General features: G+C 45.4%; 1 protein-coding gene across 1 annotated transcript in view; it reads left to right on the top strand.

The window, feature by feature from the left end:
* The window catches only part of tenm1 (teneurin transmembrane protein 1), a gene marked incomplete at both ends in the record, with an annotated part of 491,087 nt that overhangs the window by 261,784 nt on the left and 218,226 nt on the right, over window positions 1-11,077 (top strand). The window contains 3 exons of the mRNA XM_080745426.1: window positions 4,014-4,115; window positions 6,699-6,893; window positions 9,747-9,947. Coding sequence (XP_080601552.1) covers window positions 4,014-4,115; window positions 6,699-6,893; window positions 9,747-9,947 — 498 coding nt within the window. The remainder of the gene's footprint in view (window positions 1-4,013; window positions 4,116-6,698; window positions 6,894-9,746; window positions 9,948-11,077) is intronic.

Here is an 11,077-nt window from a genome sequence, read left to right on the forward strand (position 1 = left end):
ACGATGAAACTATATGGCATCTTCAAAACGGTTGTGGGGGTCCCTGCTTCATCTCTCTCTCAACTAAGGGGTCCTTGGCCTGAAAAAGTTGAAATCCCCTGATCTACTGCTCCCCTTCCCTCTTTGCTCATGGGAGCTTAAACTTGTGAGCTTCAGACAGGGCCACTCCGCCACGCTAAGCTACCCTGTGTTTGGTCAAATAGCAGCGGGACAGAACGAGGGAATCTTTGTTTTTCCCACAGCTTATACAGTGCCTCGGTGTGTTTTTCTCCCCAGTTAATATTTGTATAAGATCCAAAAACTAGGTGGTACAGTAAGTTGGCTGCTGCCAGCCTCCTCCACCTGCTGTAGTTCACTCGGTGTGCAGCCGGGCAGGGTTTAATTGGAGTCCCTGCTGACTTGTTTATTATGCTCTGCCTGTCAACACACAGCCGCTCCGAGCTTCTACTCTTTACGCAATGAGCTCAAAATGCCTGTCCTCAAAAAGTTCTCCCCAAAGTACTGTACTGTAGGCAAAGTACCTAAAAACGGAGAAAATAAAAAAAGCGTGGGGAAAGCAAAATAGCACGGTTAACTAGCTCCCTGGTTACTTCTAGTTAACGCCGCGGCCAATTCCGTCTGGGTCATAAACCACCGCTGTGACTTTACGGGCTCATAAAGCATGGGAAATGCTTATTTGACCAATCAGATCGGCGGGCTGGAGGTACCCGTTTTATAACGGCATTTAACTGTAATAACTTGAGGCCTGAATGGTTTCTAACTAGAGGCATTATGCTCACTCTCGGGCACATCAACACGCACGCGCGCGCACACACACACACACACACACACACACACACACACACACACACACACACACACACACACACACACACACACACACACACACACACACACACACACACACACACACACACACACGCTCCCTTATGTGCATAAAGGTGCATGCGCACACACACTTTCTTTCTATCCACCTACACACAAGCACTTAGAGACACAATCAAATAGCATTTTTTATGCACTGTAACACAGTCTTATTCTCCATCATAATATGATGTTAAATATTATCGATCATATACAGTAGTATAATTTTAAGCTTTCTGCAGCAGAAGAGGAACGTGGCCCTGTTTCTGCACGTCGGGCGTTCTGTATACGGTACGTGTCGGTCACCAGAAGGATCTGTATTCCATCTGGCGCACGCATGCATGCGTGTGAGAATACACGCGTGTGTGTGAGCATACAGAGAGAGAGAGGGAGCGAGGGGGGAGAGAGGTTTTCAGAGAGAGAGAGGGAGAGGGAGGGAGGTAGAGAAAGAGGGAGAGATAGGCAGATAGGTGTGAATGGGAGAGAAATGATTGCCGTTCCTCCGTTTCCTTCGGCGTGACAATGACAGGTGATGGAGGTGAAAATGACTTTGGTCTCCGTAGCGATGCGTTGCCGGGGAGAACGGAGGAGCTGCCTGTGTGTGTGTGTGTGTGTGTGTGTGTGTGTGTGTGTGTGTGTGTGTGTGTGTGTGTGTGTGTGTGTGTGTGTGTGTGTGTGTGTGTGTGTGTGTGTGTGTGTGTGTGTGTGTGTGTGTGTGTGTGTGTGTGTGTGTGTGTGTGTGTGTGTGTGCGCGCCTGCCGCTTCCTGGCAGTGGCTGTCTCATTAGCATGTGTCACCACGCCTCAAGGCTCTGCCGGCTGACACATAATAACTGTGGATGCACATGTTTGTTATTTGTGAGTGTGTGTGGTGTGTGTGCGTGCGTGCTTGTGTGCGTGCGTGCATGCATGCGTGTGTGCCTTCGTGTGTGAGTGTGCGTGTGTGAGTGCGTGCTTACTTGCTTGTGCGTGCGCCTGCTATCCTACGCCGTGTCATTGGATTTGCCACCGTGACTCAAGCTACTGCAGTCGTTTGACTCTTGACTCTGGATTTGAACAGTAAAGAGGTCAGAGGCTAAAGCTACTTGCTGTGTGTTTGTGTCACAATGAAGGTGCTTTTTGGCCAGAAATAACGCAGGAATTTGGGTTACATTTGAATTAAGAATAATATTGTTGCGGTCAGGTGAAAACCTTGTACGATTTGTCCAAAACCATCGTTTTTATTATTTTTAAATGGGAAAAAAAGCTGATCTACAAGGTCCCAATATTTGCGCGACACTCTTATAGGATGAAACAACAAAAAAACATAAAAAGTTGAAACTGAAGTTAGCCACAAAAAAGGGGAGGGGATGATTTTATGACGTCATTAAATCAGTGTATTTCGATTGAGCCTTTTGGCTTTTGAGGATTTCAGCTTTCAGGAGGAAACCATATTGTAACCACGCCTGGGAGTCTATTAGAGTAATGTTAACTCCATAGACACATAACAAACTGAAAAAGTACAACACTATGGCACCACCTCTTTAAACACAGACAATCTAGAAGTCAGAAGAAAAATGTACAGTTATATAATCCTTTTTTAGTGAAACGTTTCAAAATGTTGCCGTTTACAAACATCATAACTCACTTACTCATCTGATATCTGCTCATATCAGCGGTGTCTCTCACCTGCGTGGTATAAACCTTGTTGTTTCCCTAGTTTCTTTCTCTATTCTTTGCCCTTTCTTGAAACCAGAAACCACTTGGAGCGTGTACAAAGGAAATATTTTCACCCACGCTTTTTACACCTGTAGCCTGGTCCTGTGAAGTGTCATAGTTATAGTTGAAGTTGAAGTTTAAAACCCCCTCTGGAAGCAGCAGCAGCCACACTTCTCACCTTGTTATAATCTCTCTTGTGAGACGTGCAGACTGACCTGGCCTGCCGCTGCGGGCCGGCAGAGTAACGCGGAACAAAATCTCCGAGTTCAATAAACGGCCTCCGGGCTCTCGAGCTCTCAACCAGAAACTTCCGACGGAGCACAGCGGGCTTACATAACCGTCTAAAATGCACAAAGGCGGCTACTCCTCACTGCACCGTCCATTAAGCATCCGCGGAGTGAGATCTTACACGGCAGACATATCAATACGGGAGCGGAGTGAGAACGGAGGCCCTAATTGAAGGCCGATAGAAGGAGTATGATTAAAAGCACACAGCCCGCAACGTGATGAAACAACCGTAGCCAGATGAGACCCGGCGCAGGGGAGGAACAAGTGTCGCATTGATCTTTCCCCCCGAGCCGAGGTTGTTAGCTGGTGCGGTGGCGCAATCATATTCCGATCTGCACTAACTCGCGCGCTCGTAACTGTCAGTTTTCATGTCGCCAGTGTAGCGACGTGCTCCGTCAAAGCTCTGCCCTCCGGAGAAGAAAGTTTGTTGATATCAAACCTAGGAGAGTGGAGTAAATGAGCGCCGCGCGTTGTGTTTCCGATTTAGCGAGTGCAGTTCAGTGCATTTAGTGCTACGCGTGTAAGCAAGTGCCCAGACGTTCCCCGTAGAGCAATAGCAGCTGGATCAGACTAATTTAATATGGCCTCTGTCTGGGGAGCTATCCATCGCTTATCAGATCCCTGCATTCAATAACGGAGCGCTACGCCGCCAACTGATGCGGTTACGACTGAAATGTTTTGTTCAAATTCTCCTATCTGCCTTCTGCCCTTTGTGTGTCTGCTGCTGTTTGTGTGTGTATGTGTGTGTGTGTGTGTGTGTGCGTGTGCGTGTGCGTGTGCGTGTGTGTGTGTGTGTGTGTGTGTGTGTGTGTGTGTGTGTGTGTGTGTGTGTGTGTGTGTCCTGAACTTGAATTCAGCATCTTATGTTGAAAGAATTGCCCTCTCTGTGTAGAAATCCATGCCGCTGCGCCACATCTCCAGTATTGACTTGATTATGCTTAGTTCAATGTGGTATCACGCACCGAAAATAGCCAACCTCAAAGCTCACAACGTGTCGTAGTGCGACACGTTGTGAGCTTTGAGGTCTGCTATTTTCGATATTTCCACCATTATTAAAGGCCCTTTTAGTCATTTCAGAGCCTGCCTCTCTAACATTCTCTGCACGTCCCTGTGTGTGTGTGTGTGTGTGTGTGTGTGTGTGTGTGTGTGTGTGTGTGTGCATAGACTCCATGGACGGTTGCTCCACAGACTGTAATGGGAACGGGGAGTGTGTGGCCGGCCACTGCCACTGTTTCGCCGGGTTCCTGGGTCCAGACTGCGCCAAAGGTCAGTATGTCGTCCCCTCAACCCCCGCTCCCACCGCCCGTCTCTTCCAAGCAGGGTTCCCACGGTCATGAAATTCCTGGAAATATTTTGGAATTAGAAAAAAAAAATTCCAGTACTGGAAAAGTTTTGGAATTGATCAAGGGTCCTGGAAGGTCCTGGAAAAAAATAGCTATGCATTGTCTTTGGTTATTGATTTTGTTAATACCTCTGAAATGACAAATTTAACATTGGCCAAATTGTCAAATATTAGAGGCAGAAATTTTGAAAATAGCCGATCTACATGCTCACTGCGAGGCGTTGTGAGCAACTCTTAGTGCTCGTCAGGGTGCCGGGTCCCCAGTTAAAATAATGATTATTTCGGGGGTCATAGCCTGAAAAGGTTGAGAACCACTGGCATACACTACCTGTCTTTGGGCATTGTGCATAGGGGTAAGTGACTTGTTATTGAGCTGAATTATTGTTATATAGTCCTGGAAATTGGGTTAAATATTCTGGAAAAGTTTTGGAAAAGTTTTGGAAATTAATTGGTAAAAATGTGTGGGAACCCTGTCCAAGTCTCTCTCATCGCCTCCTCTCCGTTGTCGCTCGCAACTCCCCTTTGTCTTTCCTCTTCTCTCTTGCTTCTTTCTGCCCAGGGGTGCAGCTGTTAATCGAACCGGATTTAACCGATCATACAAAGACGATGGATCGTTTGAGTAGATTCAAAGCAAATAATCGATTGTCAAAGAATAGAAATCTGCAAGCCGGCAACGCAAGCTCACAACGGCGATGCGTTGTGAGCTTGTGGATTGATTCATTATGTAATTATTTCACGTTGATTCGTTGATAAAAAATAAATAAAAAGTATCCCTAAAAGTATTTCTCAATTATTCCATTAGTTGAAGAAGTAATAGATGGAACAATCGCTGGCCAAAGTTGCAGCCCTATATCTGTCTGTCTCTCTCTAGCCCGAATCCACCTTTGTGAAATGATTGCAGCTGTATATGTCGACTGGGAGGTAGGTGATACGGTATCACGCCCCGTGATTTATTTACGCTCATCTCTTATTCATGTGCGCCTCTCAAACCCGACTCATTTGCTCATCTTATAAAACTCTGGCTTCCGAAAGTTAGGAGCGACAGTTGTAAAAAAAAAAAAAAAAGAAAGAAAAAAGTGCTGTGATGTGATTGCACTGCTTCGGGGAATGTTAGATTTAAAAGGATCAAACGCGTCTGCGCACACACACGCGTGCGCGCGTGGGACGCGCACGGCCCTTCTGCGCAATTTCCTCCAGAAATGAAGTCTTTGGGATTGTTGTTCTAATCCGTCTGAGAGTCTCCAGCTGGCGTTGGAGGAAGTCTGTCAGGCAGTGTCGTCAGCCTGTCGTCGTCGACAGGCAGGCTGCGAGCCCCGCTCCCCTCCCTCTCCCTGGCTGTCATTACATTAGCCACACAGCTCTCCATCTTTACATGGAGATATCTCAGCCTCCCAACCCCTCATCCTAGAAACAGCCAGCGCTCTCCTTCCTAATCTTGCGCTTTCACGATTGTTTTCACGGCCTGTTCAGAGCGAGGGGACGTCAGGGGAGGGGGGATTTTCTACAATTCCTGGGTTGACGTGGTAGCCGGGCTCAGGTGGTGCTTGAGTAAATTGAAACAGCGTGAGGGATAAGCTTGTGAGTGTGTGTGTGTGTGTGTGTGTGTGTGTGTGTGTGTGTGTGTGTGTGTGCGCGTGTGTGTGTGTGTGTGTGTGTGTGTGTGTGTGTGTGTGTGTGTGTGTGTGTGTGTGTGTGTGTGAGTGTGAGCGTATGCGCGAGCGCATATTCGAGTATACAGTATGTGGGAGAGAGAGACAGAGGGCCGCTCGAGGATTTGCTGAAACTGTGCACCGGCGGAGATAAGGGAGCGTAGCCCCACTCGCGGCAGGTCGCTACGGTCTCACAGCTAATATACTGCAGTACGGGGCCTGCGCGCGCTCTCGCTGCCACACCATATGTAGTTTTAACCCATTTTGAACGGGTACACATTATTTTGTATCATTATTTTATACTTTAACTATTGAAAAACAGCAGATATACAAGCTCACAGCCGCGCTGCGAGCTTGTAGATCTGCTATTTTTGAAAAATAGTGAAAATTTTAATTTTGACCCGATTCTATAAGTGTCTTTTGAATCCTTCTAAGGTTTTTTGAAAAACCTATGTTTCTATGTCAGCAATCTGGCCGGCCATCGTCAAAGAAAAGGTCCTTTTCACTTAAATGGAGCTCAGTTAGTCTGTTCTTGAGAGACTGCTATGTCAGTGGTTCTCAAACCTTTTCAATGTCAAACTGCTATTTATTTGGCCACGGACCCGCATCTCAAAATATCTAGTTCCAGGGACCACCCAGAAGCAAAATCTGAGTTACAAACGTTCGCTCTTAAAATACATATATTCAAAGATTTGCACACATTTTCACAACTTTTTCAAAAATAGCAGATCTACAAGCTCGCAGCGTGGCACCCGGTGCCGCGCTGTGAGCTTGTATATCTGCTATTTTTCACTGGTTAAAGCATTCAATAACTCAAGGCCTTAATGGGTTTTAATCTGTGCCTATCCCGTCTTGCAGACTCCTGCCCTGTGCTGTGCAGCGGTAACGGCGTGTACGAGAAAGGCAAGTGCGTTTGCCTGGCCGGGTGGAAGGGGGCGGAGTGTAATGTGGAGGAGGGGCAGTGTATCGACCCCACCTGCTCCAATCACGGCAACTGCATCCAGGGCATCTGCATCTGCGGACCGGCGTACAAGGGAGTCAACTGTGAACTAGGTAATCTATATTTGTGTATATGTGTGTACTGTATATCTTACGTCACTGTGCATTTTATTTTGCCCCGCATATTCTATATTCCCCATTGCACATTCCACGTTGCTGCTAAGATGGTTTTAAAGAGGGTTCGAGTTTGTGTCTTAACTCATACAGTGCCTATCCCGAACTAGTTCGGGATATTCGGGATCAAAAACAATTTTTTATTTGCTATTTTACTTACCCCGAGCTGCTTGGAGCAACGTGGGTGGTCCCGGCTCGCTAGCCGCTAGCCAGCAAGCCATTCTACTCTGTCCGACGATATATTCCATTGAAAATGGTTTAAAATAAAGTTTAGACCCCCCCAATGTTCACCCAATGTTCATTGTAGGCGGCGCGACGTATTCCAGGGTGCCTATCCCGAACTAGTCCGGGATATTTAATGAAATGAATAAAAATGATAAGAGGCCTTCTGAAGCCTGGCCTGATTTTTGTAGCTACTAGCCGAAAGCTAGCAACGTCCCGGCCGGACGTTATTTGCGAACGCAATCGCCAATCTCCGCCTAATCCAATGAAAGACCACATCTTTAAAGGCTTATATCTCTGGATTGTGTCATAGGGAAGCGGCGCGAGGTTTATTTACGGCGAAATCGCCCAAAAATGATCTTTTAGATGACAAAATGGGAATAGCCATTCTGTTAGCATCTTCATCCGGGACATTTCCATGCCGTGCATGAACGTGAGCACGTCAGGTCCTGGAAGGTGAAGTCCTGGAAGCTAAAGCGCTCGCCTATGAGAGATGCGCTGGCATTCTTTGGCCCCTAGAGGGCGCTGGCACTCAATGAGTTAATAGACTGGGATCAAAACATTTAGCAGTTTTTTTATCCAATCTAGAGCGGATATAACTTTCCGCGGATATAACATTCAACCGGACAGAAACCAAAAACCTGACCTCCAAACGATTCCCCGCATAATTAGTCATTTGTAATTTGATGAATCCGACAAGTACTTTGTTTGGTATTGTTTTATTTGAACTCGTAACCACTGGCAAGACAAGACTGGCTATGCGATTTAGCATTCGGGTGGGGAAAAGCTTTTTGGTAGGCACTGTATGGCTTACACTTGATCCCACTGGTCAGTTCGGCATGAAAACCAGGCTCCACTACGTGTGGAAAGCCTGGTGATGCAAAGTTAATTATAACGTTTTTTATAACCTTATTTTTTTTATCAAATCTATACCTAAATTATATTTTTTTCTTTATTTTATTTTATTTTATTTTATTTTATTTTATTTTATTTTATTTTATTTCATTTCATTTTATTTCATTAAAGTCCCATATTATTCTTATTATTATCTTGTATAGCACTTGTTGGCATTGTGCAATGTTGCAGACCATGTCACACCATGTCTGGAACTGTACCGATGTGCCATTTTAAAACCTCACACGTCCTCCCATCCCCAAGACGGTAGATTTCCAGCTTGTAGATCAGCAATTTTTTGCGGTTTTTATGACCTTCTTTGACTTGGAAGTTTAAATCTAGCTATGAAGATGGATTGTGCTTTTCAATGGGAATGGAGTGGTTTCTTGCCATTTGCGGGTTTATAAAAAATTGAAAGGCAAAACATGGAAAGAAACCTGTGGGAATAAAATGCATTTGCAGGACATTTTCTGGAAGATGGCAATAAAGCCTGAAGACTTGAAACGGCGTATCTGTAAGTTACAGTCTCATAACTCCTCAAGGACCTCTGGCCAGTTTGAGAGCCACTGACGTAACACAACTGATCAAGTGATCAGTGTATGATGATGATGATGATGATGATAGTGAGGTTGACGGCGGTGCCAACGCTGTCCCCTCTAGTCCTAGAGTGTTTGCGGTGAAGGTCTTTTGCGTAGCGTTAGCTACAGTAGTTCTGGCCTGTGGAGACAGAGTCAGGTGTTTGACCTTGAGCCGAGCCGAGCTGAGCTCTGGCTCAGAACACACAGCTGTAATTACACACACTAACACAAGCCTGCACACACTGCACACCACACACACATACACTCGTGTACACGCGCATGCACGCGCTCATATGCATATACCCACACACACCAGCCCATTCCATCCCTTATCAAAGCCCTGCTTCTAAGTGTCCTATGAAGTGTAATGTTGTGGAACCGATACAGTGATTGTCTCTGGGGTGGTTAACTGCTGGATGGCATGCAAAGAACACTGCTTTCACACCCACTGGTCCCATGATTAACCCATTTAGGCCTAGAGTTATTGAATGCTTTAACCAGTGAAAAATAGCAGATATACAAGCTCACAGCGCGGCACCGAGTGCCGCGCTGCGAGCTTGTGGATCTGCTATTTTTGAAAAAGTCGTGAAAATGTGTGCAAATCTTTGAATATATGTGTTTTCAAAGCGAACATTTTGTAACTCAAATTTTGCTTCTGGGTGGTCCCTGGAACTAAATATTTTGAGATGGGGGGTCCGTGGCCAAATAAATATCATTTTGGGGGTCCTTCAAATGAAAAGGTTTGAGAAACACTGACTTAGTAGTCTCTCAAGAACAGACTAACTGAGCTCCATTTAAGTGAAAAGGACCTTTTCTTTGACGATGGCTGGCCAGATTGCTGACATAAAAAAATCTTAGAAGGATTCAAAAGACACTTATAGAATATGGTCAAAATTCTAATTTTCAAGATTTTTCAAAAATAGCAGATCTACAAGCTCACAGCGCGGCACTCGGTGCCGCGCTGTGGGCTTGCATATCTGCTATTTTTCAATAGTTAAAGCATAAAATAATGATACACAATATAGTATACCCCGTTCTGAATGGTTTAACGAGAACCCAACCTAGACCTCTCTCTGTCTCTCTCTCTCTCTCTCTGCAGTGGACTGCGCAGATCCTCAGTGCGGTGGCCACGGTGTGTGCGTGCGCGGCGAGTGCGTGTGTTCGGCGGGCTGGGCCGGGGTGAGCTGCGACGACCCCATGCCCGCCTGTCAGGAGCAGTGCTCGGGTCACGGGACCTACCTGCCCGAGTCCGACACCTGCGCCTGCCAGCCCAACTGGACGGGGGCCGACTGCTACACCGGTAAGAAAGAACCCACAGCACCATGAGAGACACACTGACGTAGGGGTGGGCGATATGGAAAAATACAATATCACGATATTTTCCCAAGCTGTATCATGATACACGTTGTCACGATTCTTTTTCATATTGGGTTTTTATGGTTATCTTTCAAGTTACTTAACAGTACAACCACCTACAGTACAAGGTAACAAAAACTAAAAGAAAAAGGAGTAACAGACCATTTAGACCAGTGGTCCTCGAAGTGGGGTCCAGAGACTCTCTGGGTTCCTTTTTGGAGGTCTAAATTGATCCTTACGAGTATGTAACTCTGACAGTATACTGTCCGAGTTAAGGGGAGACCTTGACATTTCAAAGTTGGAGAACTGCATTCGGTGCTGTGCTGTAAGCTTGTATACCGGTATCTGCTATTTTATTAATAGTTAAAGCACAAAATAATGGTTAAAGTGGTGAAAATCTAACGTAACAAAGATGTGTTCCCCGTCTAATACAGGGTTAAAAGTAAACCTGTATTAAAACCTGTGGGGAAACACTGCAATCCAATAACATGATTGTTATTATGGTCTGTTGTACATAACGAGTCCCTAGGACCCCCTATATTGATATGTATTTGTCTGCCATTTGAAAATGTGTTGTGACAAGGAGCCCCAGAAGAGAGTTTTTTGGGTTAAAGAATTCATAATTATCCATGATTGCAACTTAGCCATCTCTTGAAGCTCATGAAAGCTGTGGCCTAACCAGACTGGCTTTCCAGTTGTTTTTTCCACATATGCATACACTAAGTTTCTCTTAACTCATTGACTGCCAAGGCACGAGTTTCACGAGTTATTACAGTACTCCCAGGCTGCCACAGCCCGAGTTTCCCGAGTTGGAAGCCATTTTGAAAAAAAAAAAAAAACAATTTTTTTTTTTATAAAAATAATTTCTAAAAATGCCTCAAATGTATTAGGCATGATCGCAATTGCGAAATTGCATGTTTAGCCCCATAACAAACACATCTTTCAAAATGTCAAAAATGGCTGTTTTGTCTGACTTTGAAGGCTTGTATCTCATGAATGCCTGAACGGATTTCCAAGCGGATTTTTTTGTTTGAAAGCTGTTAAAAAGTACTACACATATGGTGCATGATCTAG

The sequence above is a fragment of the Nannobrachium achirus genome (genome assembly GCF_963921795.1).
Source record: "Nannobrachium achirus genome assembly, chromosome: 17".
In the NCBI taxonomy this organism is placed as follows: Eukaryota; Metazoa; Chordata; class Actinopteri; order Myctophiformes; family Myctophidae; genus Nannobrachium; species Nannobrachium achirus.